The sequence below is a fragment of the Solanum stenotomum genome, unplaced genomic scaffold, assembly GCF_019186545.1.
Source record: "Solanum stenotomum isolate F172 unplaced genomic scaffold, ASM1918654v1 scaffold616, whole genome shotgun sequence".
Classification (NCBI taxonomy): Eukaryota; Viridiplantae; Streptophyta; class Magnoliopsida; order Solanales; family Solanaceae; genus Solanum; species Solanum stenotomum.
In genome coordinates this window covers 61,903-84,461 of record NW_026036072.1, presented here as the reverse complement: position 1 = coordinate 84,461, position 22,559 = coordinate 61,903, and the positions used below count along the sequence as shown (strand labels likewise).

General features: G+C 35.4%; 3 protein-coding genes across 3 annotated transcripts; 1 reads left to right on the top strand and 2 right to left on the bottom strand.

Annotated features, from left to right (window-relative positions):
- The first annotated feature begins 4,960 nt into the window (after window positions 1-4,960).
- Window positions 4,961-5,434, top strand: LOC125852843 (uncharacterized). Its single transcript, XM_049532525.1, has one exon. The coding sequence runs from the start codon at window positions 4,961-4,963 to the stop codon at window positions 5,432-5,434; it is 474 nt and encodes a 157-aa protein (XP_049388482.1).
- Window positions 5,435-10,959: 5,525 nt separating this feature from the next.
- Window positions 10,960-15,174, bottom strand: LOC125852842 (uncharacterized). The gene is made up of 6 exons (XM_049532524.1): window positions 14,524-15,174; window positions 14,275-14,454; window positions 13,957-14,184; window positions 13,282-13,603; window positions 12,993-13,176; window positions 10,960-11,460 (listed from the first exon to the last, which is right to left on the bottom strand). The coding sequence occupies exons 1-6, from the start codon at window positions 15,172-15,174 to the stop codon at window positions 10,980-10,982; spliced, it is 2,046 nt and encodes a 681-aa protein (XP_049388481.1). The 3' UTR covers window positions 10,960-10,979.
- A 2,758-nt stretch (window positions 15,175-17,932) lies between these two features.
- On the bottom strand, window positions 17,933-22,559 carry LOC125852841 (uncharacterized; the record flags this gene model as incomplete). Its single annotated transcript, XM_049532523.1, has 7 exons — window positions 17,933-18,571; window positions 19,424-19,607; window positions 19,727-20,048; window positions 20,620-20,847; window positions 20,951-21,139; window positions 21,231-21,629; window positions 22,113-22,559. Coding segments are annotated over 7 exons (2,250 nt in total), but the record flags the coding sequence as incomplete, so codon positions are not given.

Here is a 22,559-nt window from a genome sequence, read left to right as displayed (position 1 = left end):
ATAGCTTGGATTTCGTTCCCGTCCCTGCCACCAAATTTTTTTGGTAGAGAAGTTATATTCTCCTTAGCTGCAGCAGTAGGAAAGCCTCTACAGGTAGACATGGCAACTAGGAATAAGACAAGACCAAGTTGTGCACGGGTAAAGGTGGAGGTGAATTTACTAGGTGAGTTTCCAAAGAGGATAAATATTAGAATGAGGAAAAAGACAGGAGAGATTATGGAGAAGTGGGTTCAAATCAAGTACGATTATGTCCCAAAGTATTGCAAGACTTGCAAATTGCAAGGACATAACGAAAAGGAATGCTTTGTCATTCATCCTGAACTATACCCAAATGAGGAAGAAGCAGATGTCAGTAAGAAGACAGTTGAAGAGGAGATAACAGATAAGGAGAAGGCTAAAGGGAGCATAAATAATAATACACAAAACACAGGGGAGCATCTGCAAAAGGGGAGGGGGAATGGTCAAGAAGAATTCCAGGAACAACGGAGAAAGTATGGGAACAGAAGAGGGGGACAACACCAAAGAAGAGAACAAGTATGGAACCCAAGACCAACACAAAATAAAGAGAATGAGGTGATAACCATCAACATGTTTGGGGCTCTTGGGGAGGAAAAGATTGTTGAAGATGAAAAAAATGAGGCAGATTTAACAAATCAGGTACAAGTTGATCAAATACAGAGTACACCATCAAAAGCAGACATAGAGAGCAATAAACTTGAACATAGTAATGCAAAAGAACAAGGGCATATTAATGAGGAACCAGAACACTCACATGAGGTTAACACCCCGTACAGAATAGCTGTTGGCACAAAGGATCCAGAGTATATTGAAGGGCAATACTCATCAGGTAGCAACAGTTCAAAGACAATGATACAATCAACAAGAATTGACAAGGTAGAGTTGGTTGGAAAGGCAGATCCTGCTGCCGTAACAATTCATGATGCAAATAAGGTAGATTCTTCCAAGAATGAGGGAGAAATAGAGAAAGGGGCCACACAAGAGGGGGAAAGAAGTGAAGAAGAGATAAGTGTCACATACAGGGACACAAAAATACACAGTATCAACAAAGAGGAAAGGGCCAAGAAGCAGCAGGAAGAGGAGGATGACAACATGGAAGGTATTATAGAAGAAGTTAGCAGGAAATGTGATTTATCCCCTATGCCGATTAGTCATCTGAGAGGAAAAACAAAGAAGGGGACTAAATCATCAACCATTCCCATACAAGTTAATACAAGGAGTAAGAAGAGTACCACCTCAACATCTAATCAATGATAGACAAAGTTATTTTTTGGAATATAAGGTCTGCAAAAACTCACAAAGCCTTTGAGAGACTACAAGACCTTAATAGGAGAAATCATTATTCTTACATTGCTTTACTAGAACCTTTTCAAAGCCCAGCTGAGCTGGACAATTACAAAAGAAGGCTAGGCATGCAGTATGCCAAAGCAAACTGCTCAGGAAAAATTTGGTGTTTCTGGAATGAATGCTGGAAAGAAGAAGGATTTACAGACACTATTCAACAACTCACTATTAACTACAAGCTGAAAGGGTCACATGACAGGTTTAAGGTGACTGTTGTATATGCTTGATGTAGTGTTTTGGACAGATTAGGACTTTGGGATTCACTGGAAAATGCAGCAATGAACACTGACATACCCTGGATGGTAGGGGTGATTTTAATACCATATTAGATGAGTCAGAAAAGCTAGGAGGCCTACCAGTAACACAGAATGAGATCTCTGATTTTGCACAATGTATTTGTGCATGTGCTCTAACTGAACTTAACTTCACTGGTAGTTGTTATACATGGTGGAATGGGAGAATAGAAGAGGCTAGTATTTTCAAGAGACTTGATAGAGTGTTTGGGAACAATGAGTTCTTTTCACTATTGCCTAATAGTGAAACTCATCATCTAATAAGGCAAGGATCCGATCATGCTTCGTTGCATGTTATATGCAACACCATCCAGGACCAAGCCTCTAAGCCATTCAGGTTTTTGAATTTTTGGACCAAACATAAGGATTTTAGTGGGTTAGTGGAAGAAGTTTGGTGTGAGAATGTTACAGGATCCCCTTTCTCTATAGTACAAACTAAGTTGAAAAGGCTAAAGGCAGTCCTTAGTAAGTGGAGCAGAACAACATTTGGAAACATCTTTCAACAAATTGCAACACTGGAACATGTGGTAAGAGTAAATGAGACACAGTTAGAGATTTCCCCCACTGAGGTCAACAAAGCCATACTCAGTAAGTCTAATGCAGAGCTGAAAAGATATTTGAAGATAGATGAGGAGTATTGGAGGGAAAAAGCTGGAATGAAGTGTTTCAAAGATGGGGACAGAAATACTAGATTCTTTCATTCTTATGTGAAAGGAAAAAGAAGAAAGCTCCACCTCTCAGAAATACAAACTAGACAGGGGGACTGGATCACAACAAGTCAGAATATAGGAGAAGAAGCAGTAGATGTCTTTAAGGATCAATTTCAAGAAACACATGAGACAATTGATTACTCCATGTTGCAGAGTATACCTAGACTAATCACAGATGAACAGAATGTTGAGATGGAGAGGTTGCCAGAGAAGAATGAAGTCAAAAAGGTAGTTTTTTATCTTAATGCTAACAGTGTCAGTGGTCCAGATGGCTTCTCAGGACAGTTTTACCAAAGTAGTTGGAACATTATTGGGGATGACATAACCAACATGATTAAAGCTTTCTTCTGTGGACAAGAACTACCAAGATACTTGACACACACCAACTTAGTCCTTATCCCAAAAAAAGAAGTGGTCACAACATTTGGGGATCTGAGGCCAATAAGTCTTAGCACTTTTGCAAATAAAATCATTTCCAGGTTGATGCATGAAAGAATGGTTGTAGCTCTTCCAGGGATCATATCACAGAACCAAACAGGTTTTGTCAAAGGTAGAAGCATAACTGAAAATGTGCTTTTAGCCCAGGAGATTATTAAAGACATCCCAAGGAGGAATAAGTTACATAATGTGGTGGTAAAGTTGGACATGGCAAAGGCATATGATAGAGTTTCATGGAAATACCTAGTCCAAGTTCTAAGAAGGTTTGGTTACTCTGAGAGGATTATTGATATGATAGTACGACTGCTCAGCAACAACTGGTATTCAGAAATTATAAATGGGAAATCTTATGGGTTTTTTAAATCCTCTAGGGGTTTGAAACAAGGGGATCCATTATCTCCCACTCTATTTATAATTGGGGCAGAAGTATTGGCCAGAAGTCTAAATAACCTATTTGAAGATCCAGAATACAAAGGATATGGAATACCAAAATGGAGTCCCAAAATCAACCACTTATCATATGCAGATGATACTATTTTGTTCTGTTCAGGACAACCTTCTTCTGTGAGAAAAATGATGAAGGTACTCAGAAACTATGAAGATGTATCAGGACAGATGATAAATCTGGACAAGAGCTTAGTTTATCTCCATGAGAATGTTCCTATTGGGGTGAGCTATCAGCTTAGGAGGATTACTGGAATTAGATTGGGTTCTTTTCCATTCACTTATCTGGGTTGTCCTATGTTTTATGGGAGGAAAAATAAATCTCACTTTGAAGTGCTCATAAAGAAGGTAGCCAAAAGGATGCATTCTTGGCAAAACAAATTTCTATCATTTGGAGGGAGATACATATTGATAGCACATGTCTTGCAATCCATGCCAATATATATGCTATCAGCTATGAATCCTCCAAAGACTGTCCTAGTTCAATTGCACAAACTTTTTGCCAAGTTCTTCTGGGGTAACTACACTGGTGCTAGTAATAAACATTGGGTCTCTTGGGAGAACATGTGTTACCCTAAGAAAGAAGGAGGTTTAGGTTTCAGAGCTCTTGATGATATGTCTAATGCTTTTTTTGCCAAATTATGGTGGAACTTCAGGACATGTACTTCATTATGGAGCACATATATGTGGAATAAATAATGCAAGAAAGTTCATCCAACCCTGGGAAGAGGTGTTGGGGGATCTCATGTTTGGAGAAAAATGACATCAGTAAGAGAGGAGGTGAAACATAATATTTGGTGGCAAGTAAGAGGAGGTAATTCAAGCTTCTGGTTTGACAACTGGACAAAACAGGGTGCACTGTACTTTATAGAAGGGGATAATGCAAAGGAGGAGGAGCTGGAGGTAAAAACATTCATCACTGAAGGGAAGTGGGATGAGACAAAATTGCTAACAAGGCTTTCACAGGAGATAACAGAATACATAATAGAAAGCATCAAGCCCCCAGCTGGTGAAGGAAATGACAAACCTTGGTGGATGGGGAATACTCAGGGAACTTTCACTGTCAAGTCTACCTGGCAGCAAATGAGAAAGAAGAAAGAAGAAAAAAGAGATTATGATCTGTTGTGGAACAAATGAGTGCCTTTTAAGGTTAAGTTTTTCTTATGGAAGGTATGGAAGAGGAGGATACCTACTGATGACAATCTAAGGAGAATGAGAATCCCAATTGTATCAAGATACTGGTGTTGTGATACCAAAGTGGAGGAAACTATGACACATCTTTTCCTAACAGCCCCCATAGCTACCAGGCTATGGAGGCAGTTTGCTATTTTTGCAGGTATAAACATAGATGGGATGCATCTGCAACAACTCATAATCACTTGGTGGAACCATGAAGCCCCAACAAAGCTACAAGTGATATATAGAGTTATGCCAGCATTAATAATGTGGACACTATGGAAAAGAAGAAATACTATAAAGCATGGAGGTAACACCACATTTACAGAAATGGTGTCACAAGTACAGGAATTGATCAGAAAGGTAATGAAGTTACTATATCCCTGGATAAGATTGGATAGAAGAGAATGGCCTGATTTCATTGCTAAAATAAAAGAGTACATGCCAAAATTATATGTTCACAGTGTTGTATGGAAACCACCAGTGGCTTAGAAACTGAAATGTAACACTGATGGAGCTAGTAGGGGCAATCCAAGAATGAGCTCTTTTGGTTTCTGTATACGAGATGACAGGGGAGACATAAGATATGCTAGAGCAAAAGGGATAGGCATTACAACTAATACAGAGGTAGAGGTTCTTGCAATACATAAGGTATTAGAATATAGCTATTATAATGATCTGAGGGGAATAACAATAGAAACAGATTCTTTAAGTCTGAAAAAGATGCTACTAAATCAGTGGAAGGTACCATGGGAAATAATCAAGAGGATAGAAGATATTAGACAGAGATTGCAGCAGCTAGATGCGAGAATCATACATAATTTTAGGGAAGGGAATACGGTGGCAGATTCACTAGCAAACGAGGTGATTGATACGCAATACACAACAGAGTACAACAATTTTCAAGAGCTACCAAGCTACATAAGAAGATTAATCAACATGGACAAAGCACAAATACCTAATTTGAGAATCAGAAACAGACATATCAACACACAAAGTCAGGAACAATGAGAACACAAAAGCATAAAGGATTGGGGAAAGTAAAGCACATGGCAGACAATATAACAACAGAATTTTATATACGCCATGAATTCACAACAAATGATATTATAGAAGTGAGAAACGAGGAAGACAAAACTCCGAAGGAAGGCACCTTATTTTCCAGATCCGAGACCAGTCCGTTGAGGATCCATTGCCGGAGGGAGTTACACAGGAACATACACCAGCAGTCAAGTTTGATTTTCCGACAGCACAACGGAAGTGAACAGTCAACTCTCTTCATCAGTCACCAGGAGGATTTTACAAGAAGTAGTACTTTCCTTTTTGCATTGAGCCGGTTTTGGGCCTGTTTGTGTATTTGATTTTGTTGGACTTTGGTCTTTGACCATTAGCTGAATAAAAAAAAATAATAATAAATAAAAAATATTTCACTATAGTATCTTAGATATATTTGTACTTTTAAAGAGTTATTAATTTATAATATTAATGAGACCATATATTTATGTAGCGGTCTTTTAAAAATATATTATCTTATCAAAATATGTGATTTTTTCCATTGGCTCAAATCAAAATCAGAGAAAAATATTATATTAAAAAAATTATTAATTAATCGAATATTGATTTAGTGAAATTTTACGATATAAGCTAAATATTTGTTATTCCGCCTGATTTTCCCTGAAGATAATCCCAATACTAGAACATATGAATGAGCTCATATAAATTATTGCAACTGGATTTCAAATTTAAAATCTTCATAATTTTACTTTAATTCTTCAATGCTAGGGCCACATTGAGATAAAAGTGTGAATATAACATCCGTATGTCAGTAGGATCTGTTAAATATTGAGTAAGAATACAAATAACTATAACCCAACTAACAACCAGTGAGAATTGTGATGGACGTATAAGATTTTACTTTTCGAAACTTTTGGTATGAAGTATTTTTTTCTTAAATAAGTTTTATCTTATGTGACGTGAATTTAAATTAATAGAAATTCGAATAAATTAATTAAAGATATCAAATATCAAGTTGAAAAAAAATTCACCTGGTTTCATATATTTTATTTTCCTGGAAATATTATGTATTTCTTGTCCCTATTTGATTGTCTAACTTATATTTTTTATTTATCCCAAGAAAAGTGTATTTTTCTATATGTAGTAAGTTTTTTTTAATTTTAATATCCTACACGACAAGTTTAAAAATGTACTTCCTCTATCCCTAATTACTTGTCCATTTTTAAAAATCAATTATTGACATAGTGAGTTTACCATTTTCAAACGTTTGTGATTTTTAGAAAACGTCTTCAAGAAACCTATAAAAAGGGGTTCAAGTTCCCCTTATCTTGCTGCTTCCAATTCCCACAATTCTGCAAAATCGCTTGTTACTTTCCCTTTTCCCCGTCATCTTATACTCCACAATGCCCCCATAGATATAAGTAACCTAAGGTTCTTGGTTGTACACACCACACTATGTGATGTGTACCAGCGAGAACCTTGGGTAACTTATAGCTACGTGATTCATACACCGTAATAAAACCGAGAAGGAATGTGAGTAACTTTGAATCAATTGAAATCCTTCTTCTTCAAACTCCATCTCTCCATCTCTCTTTCTTGTATATGAATTATGATATATATATTTTGAGAGTATAGGGGCGGAGAGACTTTTGAGAGTATTTATAATAATGGGAAACCCCAATTGGTTAATAAATTAGGAAAATAAAATATTTAGAAACTTGCGGTTCTCAACAATAAAATAATATTTAGAAACTTACCATATTCGACAATAAAACAATGAGTATTTGGAAACTTACAATTTTTATTTTTCAACTTGGAATGAGTATACAACTGCTTTCTTTTGTATATGTATAGCAAATTATACAACTGCCTTCTTTGTATATGTATAGCGAATTATACAATTTTTTTTTTGTATATGTATAGCGAATTATACAATTCTTTTTTTGTATATATATAGCGAATTATACATATATATGTTTGCTATGGAGCGCAATTATGCAAACTTTGCTATAACATACAAATATGAATTTTGTGTTTGCTATATATGAAAGTTGCTCAATTAAATATGTTAAAAAATGATTTAAAAAAAAAACAAAGCTGGAATTGAATAGAATAAGAAGTAATTAAAAAAACACATAGTAGCAATCTTTTATTATTTTAAAAAATAGGTAAACACAAAAATTATTTCAACAAAATTCAATAAAATATTAAAATAAGCATTTTAAAAAAATAATAGTTAAATTAATTGAGTGACTTTCTAAGTGAAATATCAATAGTTGGCGACTTTCTAAGCGAAACATTAATAATTGAGTGATTGTTGTGTTATAAAACAAAATTTTTTAAGTGAACAATTCAAAGTTGAGTTACTTTCTAAGTGAACTATTCAAAATTGAGTAACGATATTAACTCATTAATAGTTGCATAATTTCAAAGATTCCTACTCACTTGATTTAGACCCAAAGATTTGTTTTTGTTGTCGTACTCTTGTGGCTTTAAATTATATGTGAACACATTAGACTTGATACCAAGACTTGTTTCTCTTTTTTTTTTTCTTTTTCAGGCATGATAATGATCGACCAAGCATGTATTAGAAATCTTTAAATGGAAGTAACAAAGATGATGGACAAAACATCGATTATAAATAATTTTAGGACTTAAAAAAAAGAAGACGTTGTCGTACGTTTGTGATTTTCAGAAAACGTCTTCAAGAAACCCCTACTAAAAGGGGTTCATTCCCCTTATCATGCTGCTTCCAATTCTGCAAAATCTCTTGTTACTTTCCTCCTCCTTATGCCGCTGAAATAAAATATGAAAAATAGTGTCTTCGTCATCTTATACCCCACAATGCCCCATAGATATAAGTAACCTAAGGTTCTTGGTTGTACACACCACACTATGTGATGTATACCAGCGAGAACCTTGGGTAACTTATAGCTACATGGTTCACACACCGTAATAAAACCGAGAAGGAATGTGAGTAGCTTTGAATCAATTGAAATCCTTCTTCTTCAAACTCCATCTCTCCATCTCTCTTTCTTGTATATGAATTATGATATATATATTTTGAGAGTATAGGGGCGCAGAGACTTTTGAGAGTATTTATAATAATGGGAAACCCCAATTGGTTAATAAATTAGGAAAATAAAATATTTAGAAACTTACGGTTTTCAGCAATAAAATAATACTTAGAAACATACCATATTCGACAATAAAACAATGAGTATTTGGAAACTTACAATTTTTATTTTTTTTATTTTTTAACTTGCAATTTTCAACAGTATGGCAACAATATTTAGAAACTTAGGATTTTCAATAGTAAAGCAATATTAAGAAACTTACCATATTCGACCATAAAACAATATTTGGAAACTTACATTTTTTTTTATTTTTATTTTTTAACTTACAATTTTCAACAATAGTTAGAAACTTAGAAATTTCAATAGTAAAGCAATATTTAGAAACTTGCGGTTTTTTTCAACAATAACACAATGTATTCTATTTATTCATTTATGGGAGTAGACTTTTCTTTTTTTTAATATAATAACACAAAATTATAAAAATACATCAATAGTTTGAAATAATTACAAACAAGATTAATGAAACTCATAGAAAATAAAACTTCAAACACGATTATACAAGTATAAATAATCTAATATCTTAATTTTTCTAATAATGATAGAATAATTATTTCTAAAAATATTTTTTTATTATAGTATATAATTTACCCCTAAAAGAAACTAATCAATAAAACCTACTAATATAATAAAAAAAACATTATTCATCATGAAAAAAAATAAAATTACCTTCAAATAACTAAATAAAATATGTTAATTTTGAGACATATGACAAAACCAAAAGACCAATGATAAGTGAAAAAGAAAAATTTCGCTATGTATTTTTGAAAGCAATGTTACGTAATTATATACTCCTCTTCACAGAATCAGTGTTACCAAATAGTAAAAATGTGATACTACAACTTGTTATTTGAGTTACTTTTAATCTTTTTATCTCTAAAGATTGAAAAATTATTAAGTAACATTCATTTATTCAAGAACTACGAGGGTTAGTGATGATGATTCCTTACTTGCTTAATCACTTATTTATTGTTCTTTGTGTGATTCAATACCGACTAATAGTTGATCAAAATATTATCTAGTGTCTTCGTCATCTTATACCCCACAATGCCCCATAGATATAAGTAACCTAAGNTTTGGAAACTTACAATTTTTATTTTTTTTATTTTTTAACTTGCAATTTTCAACAGTATGGCAACAATATTTAGAAACTTAGGATTTTCAATAGTAAAGCAATATTAAGAAACTTACCATATTCGACCATAAAACAATATTTGGAAACTTACAATTTTTTTAAAAAATTTTTTAACTTACAATTTTCAACAATATTTAGAAACTTAGAAATTTCAATAGTAAAGCAATATTTAGAAACTTGCGGTGTTTTTTCAACAATAAAACAATGTATTCTATTTATTCATTTATGGGAGTAGGCTTTTCTTTTTTAAAAAAAACAGTTTAAATGAAAAAGGATAAAAAAAAATGACCTTAAACGTTGTGAAATTGAATTAGTAGTTTGATTTAAATAAGTTATTAGTTTAAATGTTCAATTTTGCATAGTTCAAGGCAATTTTAAACCCTTTTTCGTAGTTTAAATAAGTTATTAGTTTCTAATAGTGTTTTAAAAGGCGGGGAGTGAGAAATGACATTTTACTTGGTATATGGCGAGGTGTAAGCCTAGAGACGTGGAGCGTAAGCCCTATGGATCTCTAAATCTTCAATTTACAATATAGTTTAATAATATAATAACACAAAATTATAAAAACACATCAATAGTTTGAAATAATTACAAACAAGATTAATGAAACTCATAGAAAATAAAACTTCAAACACGATTATCCACTCATATCAGATACATATGCATGTTATATACATATTATATACATGCTAGGATGTTCTTAATTGGACTAGAAATAGCCAATCAGGTAGTTTTGTTAGTGTCTGCAAGGAACTAATATGGAATCATTAGTCGAAGCTAATTAATATAAATTCACTGGTATTTGTAAAATCGTGAAATAAATTAGATAGTGCTTTCCTTTGTATCCAATGCTTGTGGCTATTGATCATTTTTTTACTTGCTTTCTGGCTAGATTAGTTTATATTTTTTCAAAAATCAAAATATTATCAAGTGTTTGGCTTAGTGATGATGATTCCTTACTTGCTTAATCACTTATATATTGTTCTTTGTGTGATTCAATACCGACTAATAGTTGAATAAATTATATTTTGCATACAAGCGAATAAACTTGCAAATTGTTGGTTAGGCTGGGTGTTGCTTAATTTATCACCTCTACATTAATTCTACAGCTACTTCGAACATTGCAGGGCTAATATTACTAGATATATGGAAACAATTGTGTTTTACAGTTTAGTATCAAAGGCAACTATCATGTGCAGGATTTTACCAGTGGCTTGATTACTTATATACATGTATGAATGCAAGCTCACAATTTCTTAAAGAAGTGGGTATGCTACAAAGCTCTCATGTTTTTAAGCACCTCTAGATACCATGAACCATGAACTTTGGCTGACATAGTTGCCACAACCAACAGATCTTCCGTAGCCTCAACCAGCTTTTCAGTGAGTAGAGTGGCACCAACACTTTTCAGGGTGTTCTCCGCCAATCGCCTACCCTCAGCTCCGCTTCTGCAAAGTAAAATTGCTTTTGCTGCCAAAAAAACAGTGCCCGAAACTCTAGTGAAAATGGCATCCCCTGCTCGCAAGCTCTTTGCCAACATGTTCGCCATGATCTCCTTCCTTGCTTGAAGCTTCTCTGGCTCATCACCTTCTAGGCAAAAGCTCAGTGTCTCAACAACTTTGGTTATACTAGCACCCTCCCCTTTATCCAGAAGCTTAAGCAGCTTTGTAACAGATTTAGATAATATATCTTCCCTGTCTGAGGGGTTGGTAACCAGGCATTCAGCAAGAAGAGTCTGCTGCAAAACCAATATGCTGCAAACACACACACACAAAAAAAAAAAAAAATTAGCAAGCAAAGAGGCCCTCCTCCACTATATCACATCCTTTTTCCTAACTAGGGCAATACCACCCAAAGTGCAACAAACAAGGCAAAACCTCCAAGGGATTCAACAAATCAAACCTTCCAGTTGAAAACAAAAGGTCATGGATAGCAAGTAAATTATAATTAGTGTAACAAATTTTAAGATGGAAAATTGAAAGTCACCACTTTCTAACCCTATAGGAAATATCCTTCTCACAATGGACCCCTTGAGGAATTGAAGAATCTTCTATTAGGGTTGGAAAGCTTACTTCAATTATTCAGCCACACCAAATGGTAGAATCTGGTTATTGTGGAGAAGCAACATAAATATGACTATCATTGACTGCCAGGATCAGTATATTCATTGCTGTGTAGAGGATCCGAGTAACCAAACTATTCTCTATCTCACTATTGTTTATACTATGAATGACACTCAACACAAGGACAGGTTATGGGATGCACTGACTAAGATTGACTTGCAACATAACTATCCTTGGTTACTGAGTGGGGACTTTAATAGTGTCCTAGGTACAGGAGATAGAATGGGCTCAATGGTCACAGCTGCTGAGGTGAAGGGGTTCAAAGGCTTGTTAGATACCATGCAATCGTACTATGAAGAAATACTGGCTGGCACTATACCTGGTGCAACAAACAGGAGAATGGGAGAAGAGTTTATAGCAAGATAGACTGGGCACTTGGAAACTACAACTGGATACAACAGTTTGGACATGTGGACGCTGACTTTCTGAATCCTGCAGTATCAGACCACTCACCTATTCTCATTAGATGTTGTCCTCAACTGAATCTGCACCCGAGGCCATTCAGACTTTATATAAATGTTACAGAGCACCCTCAATTTCATCAAATCATGAAGCAGGCCTGGACAAGTGTTCACATGGAGTTGCCTTTGCAGAGAGTATGGGCTAAATTGAAAACACTGAAGAGCATGCTGCACGAGGTAAATGATTATATGGCTTCTTTAAACAAAGGCTAAATCTAGCTAGGGAGAAACTGGAATTTGTCCAAGGGAAAATAGAAGGGCAAGTACCGGATAACATGTTGATTGAACAGGAGAAAGAGCTAATACTTGAGGTGGAGAAATGAAGCTCTATCGAGGAGCAGGTGCTTAGACAGAAATCTAGAGCAACTTGGATAGAGGGTGGTGATTCTAATACCAAAATTAGCATTAAATGTTAATAGGAAACCATCCTGAATTATCATTTACCAAAGACAGTTTCCTTTGACCAAATATAGAATATAAACTAACAAAAATTTAAAAGGCATATTTGCTTTAGGTGAGACCAACAGCACATCTGTAATGCAACTTACAAGTCATGTCATACCCCTCACAATGAGAAAATAGAAATTAAATTTCTGAACAGAAAAGAGGATCATCGTAAATAATTAAACTGTGTATTGCACATCATCAAAATACGCAGGCATGAAAAAGGAGCTGGAAGAAAGGCAAGAAAAGTAACAGCACCTAGTACAGATTACAATGATTTTCTGGAGGAAAGCCTGGACAGCTCTCAATTTGGAGAAATTCAATTTCAAAGTCTCAGGTAGTGTTTCCACTGTCAACCCCTCAATTTCACAGACAAGATGCAACAAACCGAGCCTTAAAATCAGATCAACCTTCTCTCCCTTGCATTCTCGTTGTTTGGCTGCTGAAACAAAAGATTTCCTGAGTAATGCTTATGTTGCATTTAAGTATTTCCACATAATCACAGACAGCAGTTGAAAAAGAAAAAAAAGGTACTGAAGTAACTAACCATTAGTCTTCAGTGTTGGAGGATCTGACATCCTTAGACAGCTACCTCCAGCCCTAAGTGTGATTGGAGCTTTCTCCAAAGAATGTGCCCCACTGCTCAACCTCAGAGATGATAATGAATTCAGGTGGTCGTCCCACTCTTGGTCAGCCACTAACATGACAGAAGATAACCATTGCTTTACTAATGGTAGAGAGATTGGAGCCTCAGTAGGGGGACCATAGCGGTTGGAAAAAGAACTTCTAAGGTATTCAAAACCAGCAGGTCCCTTGATTAATGGTTCCAACAATTTGATGCGTGCTTTGCTTATTTCACCTTTGAGTATCTGAAGGAAAATATTAAGAATTATCAAATCAAAATACATGCGCACAGACAAGCTAAACAGCACAGAGAAGCCACTATTACGATTTCTGGTTCTGTGTTACAAGAGCTAACTTTGTCGAGAGCTGGCATAGAACTGGAGAAGCAATAAAAAGGAACTAAATGCTTTTCCATATGACCTGCTCGGGTTAGCATCAAAATACTTTGCCAAAGATTTTTGCTGTATTTCCTTCTCTTTTCCTATAGATTAACAACCTCCTTTCCCTCTAAACTACCATGTAATTGTCTCTTTTATTTTTTCCTTCCCGTCCAACAAAGAATTGAGACAAGAGAAAATAGTAAATATTCAACACTCACCTTAATCTGCCTTATAACAAATTGCAAACCCTTGATGACCAAAGAAGTAAGCAATGAACTGCTGTTTTCTCCGCCCTGAGTATTTTCCCCTAGTTCTTTGAGGAATTTCTGGTGATAAGCCTTCAATTCATCTTCAATCGAAGGTGCTGAGAGTTTCCTCAAAGTAACCAACACAAATTCCAAAATCCTACCAAAATAATACATGTCCAACGTCCCTGATTTTAGAACCTGATAATAAGACAGAACAAGAAATCTAAAGCAAGTCAGACAGCCAACAACACTAACAAACTGCTATTGTGGAAAGATATCCAATTGTACCTCTGATAGGATATCAATATCAACCGTTTCCAGTATCTCCTGCCTCCAATTTGGAGGAGACATCTCACACAGTTCATTTTGTACTTCCTTCATACGCTTGAGAACCCAACGGAGAATAGGGTTATCCTGCTTCATAACACCATCCAAGAAAGCCTTTTCCATTCTCTCTTTCACTTTAGCCTATAATGACAGATCAAGATATCAGTTTATATAGAAATGAAAAAACTATCCATTCAGTTAGTTATTAACCTTAGCACTTTCTTGAGTTCCATCACCTTTCTGTATCTCCTCCATTGCGGGATTTCCTATTGACACAGGAGACTCTTCCATCACGTGATTTCCTACAGACACAGGAGTCTCTTCCATATCTTGAATTTGGCCAAAACCATAACAAGATTTTCTGTTGGATTTCCTAATGGCACAAATGCAATAATTTTTTAACTTTGATTTTGTTAATTTTTTCAAACTTTCTCCAGAAAAACTGTACTCTTTCATAAGCCACTTTCCCTCACAAGACTTGGACTTATTTTCAAAACAAAGGCTTTTCTTCATTCCCTTTATTACTAAATTTTGATAGTTCAACACTACTTCTTTGCCTTTATTGAGTAGCTTCCAATTCCCGATTTTTTTATTTCCCCCGACAATCCTACAAAAGCGCTCCCCCCCTTGTTCCTTCTTATGATGTAGGGGGGAAAGAAAATATCGAAGCCCGTCCTTTTCTCCACCACAATGGCGGCCTATGCCATAATTTACACAAGGTTCTCTCTGGTATATATCAAGGACAGTAATGAAGCCATTGTCACGCAAGTCCTTTTCAGCAATAAACCTTAAAAGGAACTTGAGTAACTCAGAATCATTCGGATGAAAACGAATCCCTTCTTCTTGGTTGAAATCCATCATTTTTCTGCGAATCTTGAATTTTTCTTAGCAAATCTGAGCATGCAGAGTATAGAGGTAGTATAGCGGTAGAGTTTAACCCACTCTTTTACATATGTCCCTTTTGTAGACTCCAATCTACAGAGAGAAAATCACACAAGGAAAAACAATTATCAGTCACAATCAATTGAAAACAAGCCTACCTCAAAACATTTTTCATGGAGTGAAAACTTATATATATGAGATGGCGACCTAAGCTTCTTTTTTTTTCATGAACATATCACTCAAATACACAAAAATAGAACCTTATCAACGTGTAACTAAATGCGAAAATAACATATATATTATTTTAAAATGTTGTTTTAGTAATATATGAGTCCAAATGCCACGTGTCTTCATTTTATTTGGAACTTATTCATGTCAATGAGTGTGAATAACACACACTTAATATTTTTGGGTGATTACCGGTGAGGTGCTTCAAAGACAAAGTTCAGACTTACTTTAAGTGTCTAATTGGAACAAGTCATAGTGGAGCCTTAAAGTAGCATCAAAATTTGTGGCAAGTTTAAGGGGCCTTTATGTGTTTGGTCTATAAACAATATAAAAGGCATCAATTTATCAGTTTGATTCATTTGAGGGAAATGTGCCATATGAAGAAAAATGATTGAGCATTTCAAATGAGGCAACAAGGAAACTCAGTCACTATTTTGGGAAGGAAAGAGTAACTCACTAGCAGGGTATATAACAAAAGAAAACTCACAATCTGCACAAAAAGAAGATAATTGATTGGGAATCCTCTTTTCAGATATGACAAGGGCTGTCATGTTTTCTTTTAATTACTGCTTTGATTTGCTTGATCAGAAGTTCTTCAAGAAACAGCTTCTCTACGTTGGAGAGGTAGTGGTAAGGCCTACTACGTACACTCTCCCTCCCTAAACCCACTTTGTGGGATTTCACTGGATTTTTTGTCTTTATTGTTTATCCTATATCTTTTTCTAAAACCAGACATTTACAACATATAGAAAAAAAGACCAAAACTCAATTGACAATAAAGGAAAAAGATCAATCCCAATAAGCAATAACTGGACTTACAATTTCCAAAATCTTAGACCACCTTTAACGCGAAAATTCCAAAAATTGACATACTAAAAATGCCAGTATATTTCAAATTCACTCGAAAACCAAAGTTAAGTCGTTTTTCCCCATTCTCATCATTTAATACAGTCCAGTATCAACCAAACATCTTCATCGCAGAGTTTACATATAAGAAAAAACACAACAAAGAGGAACGCAAAACATACAATCATACAACATATATGAATTCAAATTTCGAAGTAGAAAGAAAGATACTGACAGAATGATCGGAGAAGTAAATTAGGGTTCCAGCGAAGCACGAATCTGTTTTGCTCTCCAAGATGCTATTAAAACCCTAATTCCTCTTTCGCCGAGTTGAGATGCTATTGGCTCGTGAAAGAGGGAAAATGGAGCTCTATTTTTATTTAGTTAAAATGTACCCAACCTTTTCATTCATTTTCTCAATACAATACACGAAAAAATTAGAAGTTATAATCAGGATTTAGCAGAATTGAACTTTCGATGACTTAGTAGTGAACCAGCATGAGGATGTAACCATTGTTGCGTAATATATGCTGCTTCTTAAACGATATTTGGTGTATGAAATGAAGATTTTGTTATTTTCTTATTGCATCTTTTAATCAAATTAAAATTACATACTTTTGAATAAAGCTAAAGATTATGTATTACATTTTAAAGATAATGGAGTTGCTGAACTTGTATACATGGGAATAACATGGTTGCCTCGATTGTGGTACAACATTATTTACATACTTGTGCCTTTTTTTTGTTTGTAAAAAGCAAGTTAGTCTTATTCAGGTGTTTTAATCATTTTTTTAATATTATAAGTATTAACGCTAATTTTGTGTCAGCAACTCCGCTAATGTTAGATGTTATATTATCTTAATTAGTTTTACATAGTTCAACATTTCCTATTTCGTGAACTACTCCCTCCATTCTGTTTTAGTTGTCACTATTTTCTTTTTAATAGTCAAACGATATAAACTTTAACTAATATTTTAGGATGTATTTTTTCATCATATTGATATAAAAATATTTACAATTTATAGTACTTTTCATATAGTTTTTGAATATCTAAATTCTTATTTCAACATATCAAATTACTGTAACTAAATTAACTTTAAAAATTAGTCAAATTGACTCTGAAAAAGTGCAATATGACAACCAAAAGGAATAGTAGGAGTAATAACTAAAATTGTGTTAAAATTAGATGATATTGTTGTGTTTGACTAAACACATACTTAGTAGAATAACACATAAAATTAGATAGGTACAAATTTTATAAAACTGTCTATGGAAACGTGGGTTTGAATATTAGGCATGTACAAACTTTATGAAAATAATAGGGGATAAACGTGCGTTGCACGTTCCCAAATACTAGTATATGGGCTTAAATTGTTTCTTCGAAAAGGGCTTAAATTGTCCCTCAACCATCTAAATTGGTACAAACCACCCTCTGTCCATTTTTTCATCCCACAAATACCCCTAACATCAACTTTTTGGCTAAAAATATCCTTATTTCAAGTGACCCACACTCATAAGACGGATGGAGAGCAATGATATACCAAATCTAATAATTTAAGAACATTTTAGGCCGTTCTTCGTTAAAATAATTTGAAATTACTTTATATATAGGCTCGTATGACTGGCGTGATCTTGGGTACCATAGAATTATTAAAAGAAACCATTTTTCTACAAGCTTGCGATTTTTATTTTATATTTAGAAACCATACTTCTTTCATAATACATTATATTGCATACAGTAAGATCAACCTTCCCGTCCTATACACGCATGTATGAATGCAAGCTGACAATTACTTGAACAAGTGTATGCTAATAAGCTAGCTACAAAGCTCTCATATTTTTAAGCACCTCTATATACCATGAACCATGAACTCTGGCTGACACAGTTGCCACAACCAACAGATCTTCCATAGCCTCAACCAGCTTTCCAGTGAGTAGACTTGCACCGACACGTTTCAGGCTGTTCTCCGCCAATCGCCTACCCTCAGCTCCGCTTCCGCAAAGTAAAATTGCCTTTGCTGCCAAAAAAACAGTGCGCGAAACTCGAGTGAAAATGGCATCCCCTGCTCGCAAGCTCTTTGCCAACACATTCGCCATGATCTCCTTCCTTGCTTGAAGCTTCTTTGGCTCATCACCTTCTAGGCAAAGGCTCAGTGTATCAACAACTTCAATAATACCAGCATCCTCCATGTTATCCAGAAGCTTAAACAGCTTTGTAATAGATTTTGATGATATATCTTCTATCTCTGAGGGGTTGGTAACCAGGCATTCAGCAAGAAGAGTCTGCCGCAAAACCAATATGCTGCAAAACACACCCACAAAAAAAAAAAATTAGCAAGCAAAGAGGTCCTCCTCCACTATATCATGTCCTTTTTCCCAACCCTGGCAATAACCCAAAGTACAACAACACAAAGCAAAACCTCAAAGGGATTCAACAAATCAAATCTTCCAGTTGAAAACAAAAAGTCGTGGATAGCAAGTAAATTGAAACTAGTAACAAATTTTAAGATGGAAAATTGCAAGTCAGCACTTTCTAACCCTACAGGGAATATCCTGCTCACAATGGACCCCTTGAGGAATTGAAGAATCTTCTATTATGATGACCAGGATATTCTATCCAGACTTCCCTCGGTATATGTTAAACTCACATCTCACCCAGTTGTAAGTATCCACAACTTCGCGACTATATATACTTGCCTAACACACGATTTGACACACATAAGAATAAAGCATGCTGCCTTAAATTTGTAGCCACCTACAAATTTTCATGACTGACCCCACAATTACAATTTATAGGATGTAACTAGGCAAAATCCATCCATTTCCCTAAGCATGCCCAAAATTAGCATTAAATGTTACATCCGTAGCTAATAGGAAACCATTGTGAATTATCATTACCAAAGACAGTTTCCTTTGACCAGAAATAGGATCTAAACTGACAAATTAAAAAGGCATTTTTGCTTTAGATGAGACCAACAGCCCATCTGAAATGCAACTTACAAGTCATTCCATACCCCTCACAATGAGAACATAGAAATTAAATTTCTGAACAAAAAAGAGGATCATCGTAAATAATTAAACTGTGTACTGCACATCATCAAAATATGCAGACATGAGAAAGGAGCTGGAAGAAAGGCAAGAAAAGTAACAGCACCTAGTACAGATTACAATGATTTTCTGGAGGAAAGCCTGGACAGCTCTCAATCTGGAGAAATTCAATTTCAAAGTCTCCGGTAGTGTTTCCACTGTCAACCCCTCAATTTCACAGACAAGTTGCAACAAACCGAGCCTTAAAAACAGATCAACCTTCTCTCCCTTGCATTCTGGTTGTTCGGCTTCTGAAACAAAAGATTTACAGATGTGATAAAAAAACTGAGTAATGCTTATGTTGCTTATAGGTATTTCCACATAATCACAGACAACAGTTGAAAAAAAAGAAGGTACTGAAGTAACTAACCATTAGTCTTCAGGGTTGGAGGATCTGATATCCTTAGAGAGCTACCTCCAGCTCTAAGTGTGATTGGAGCTTTCTCCAAGGAATGTGCCCCACTGCTCAACCTCAGAGATGATAATGAATTCAGGTGGTCATCCCACTCTTGCCCAGCCACTAACATGACAGAAGATAGCCATTGCTTCACTAATGGTAGAGAGATTGGAGCCTCAGTAGGAGGACCATAGCGGTTGGAAAAAGAACTTCTAAGGTATTCAAAACCAGCAGGTCCCTTGATTAATGGTTCCAACAATTTGATGCGTGTTTTGCTTATTTCACCTTTGAGTTTCTGGAGGAAAATATAAGGAATTATCAAATTAAAATACATGCGCGCGGACAAGCTAAACAGCACAGAGAAGACCACTATTACGATTTCTGGTTCTTCTTTTTCCTCGTTGAAAGTACCAGTATTCATTCAAGACAAATAAGCTCAGTGTTCGACTTGCATTTATTCAAGGAGGCTCAGTCAGAAAAAGTTATGCCATATTATTAGCACTTTATGATAATGTCTTACAAGAGCTAAATGTGTCAAGAGCTGGCATAGAACTGGTGAAGCAATAAATAGGAACTAAATACTTTGCCATATGACCTACTGCTTGGGTTAGCATCGAAATACTTTGCCAAAGATTTTTGCTGTATTTCCTTCTCTTTCCCTATACTTCAACAAGCTCCATTCCCTCTAAACTACCATGTTTGTCTCTTCCTTTTACTTTTTCCTTCCCGTCCAAAAAAGAATTCAGACGAGAAAATAGTAAATATTTGTTAATTATGGTATATTTGGATAGTGTAGAATGCTTAAATATGGTATGATTAAAAAAGTCTAGATATGAGTACCATAATTAACAATATTCAACACTCACCTTAATCTGCCTTAGAACAAATTGCAAACCCTTGATAACCAAAGAAGCAAACAATGCAGAGCTGTTTTCTCTGTCCTGAGTATTTTCCCCTAGTTCTTTCAGGAATTTCTGGTGATTAGTATTCAATTCATCTTCAACCAAAGGTACTGAGAGTTTCCTCAAAGTAACCAAAGCAAATTCCAAAATCCTTCCAAAATAATCCATGTCCAATGTCCCTGAGTTTAGAACCTGATAAAATGACAAAACAAGAAACCTAAAGCAAGTCAGACAGCAAGCAGCATTAACAAACTACTAGTGTGGAGATATCCAATTGTACCAGCAAATTTAGTACCTGTGATAGGATATTAATATCAACGGTTTCGACTATCTCCTGTCTCCAACTTGGAGGAGACATCTCACACAGTTCATTTTGTACTTCCTTCATAAGTTTGAGAACCCAACTGAAATCAGGGTTATCCTGATTCAAGGATTGCATAACACCATCCCAGAAAGCCTCTTCCATTCTCTCTTTCACTCTAGCCTATAATGACAGATCAAGATATTGTAGGTAATCTCTCTCAGTTTATATAGAGAGGAAACAACTATCCATTAAGTAAAGCCAAGTTATTTACCTTAGCACTCTCTTTTTCTTCACTAACGATCTCCAAGCCACAACCCTTGTGAATAATTTCATTCAAAAGCACTTCATTCTCAGTCGCACGTAATAAACCAGTAGATATGTTTTTTTGAGGAGTTCCAGAGCCACGTTTATCGCACAAGTATGAATCATCTTCCACAGACACGGGCCAAGCAATACCCTGTGTACCACAACACCTTTCATTTTCATTGAACTCCTCCGAATTCTTGATTTCAGAGTTATCAGATGAACCAGCTGAACTCGGAGAACCAGTCTCCATGGAGTCAATAAACCTAGACCGCAGCTCAGAAAGAGCATGTTCCAGACGTTCAAGTCCAGCATTACCACTCAGCTGCTTGACCTTTGCCCAAATAAGTTTCTGATTTTCAATCACCTGTAACAGTAAGTTAGCTTCAAGGAATTAAGCCAGTAAACATGTATTCTATCTCCAATTCAGTGTCCCATTTTCTCCAGACAAAATCAATAAAATGAAAATTTGAAAATAGAGACATGATATAGAGAATGCTTATCAAGAAAAACAATAATTGATATAGACACGTGGAAAAATTTAGAGGCCAGAACTTGATATTCTTTTTTTTTTTCTGAGGCTGAAAACCTAAAAGGCAGCTATGAAGTAACTTGAAACTAGACTACAGGATATATATATACACATTGATAAAGATGAAGTTTAGACTATTGGTGATATATAATAAACAGAATGTCAGAAACTGCTGATAAGACATTGAAATCTCGACTTGTAAAAAGGTGGATATTATTGTAGGACAACGAAATGAAAAGATGGATATTCAGCCACGAGACAAAGGAGTGGGAGTCATCAAATGCAAATTTCAAGAACTCGTGTCTTGCAAACCCACACCTGCCTCTGGAAAGAACTGAATTCGGCTGTCAGATCATCGTAATCTCCCATAACCTGCTTGCAAGTCTGCATCAGAGAGAGCTCCAGTTGACAAGCAGTACTGATCAAATCCTCTTCTAGCAACTTGACATCCTTAACTTTCCACATCACAAAGTGAAACAGATAAGAGCACCATGCTTTATCAAAAGCTTTGAGCTGAGAACTGAAAGCCAGCCTCACTGGGCTCTCCTCTTCTGTAGATATAATGGGACCTCCTACAATAATTTTAAGCAGCAATTCGAACTCTTTAACAAAGGTTCCAGCAGATTCAGCAAGAGCAAATTCAGACTGCCCCTTTGCAGTGAAAACTGAACCTGGATGTCCTAGAATCATATATGCACAGAGAACTACTCTGACTGGGTACCTTGATAACTTGACTGGAGCTGCCACTTCCCCCCTAGCTGGGAC

Bases quoted from the DNA above. Each gene is read 5' to 3' on its own strand.
- LOC125852843 (XM_049532525.1), top strand. From the start codon at position 4,961: ATGAGCTCTTTTGGTTTCTGTATACGAGATGACAGGGGAGACATAAGA.
- LOC125852842 (XM_049532524.1), bottom strand. From the start codon at position 15,174: ATGATGGATTTCAACCAAGAAGAAGGGATTCGTTTTCATCCGAATGAT. The intron at 14,455-14,523 runs GTTAATAACTAA...CTGTCATTATAG, and splicing joins GAACTCAAGAAAGTGCTAAG to GCTAAAGTGAAAGAGAGAAT. The intron at 13,177-13,281 runs GTTAGTTACTTC...CTTTTGTTTCAG, and splicing joins TCCAACACTGAAGACTAATG to CAGCCAAACAACGAGAATGC.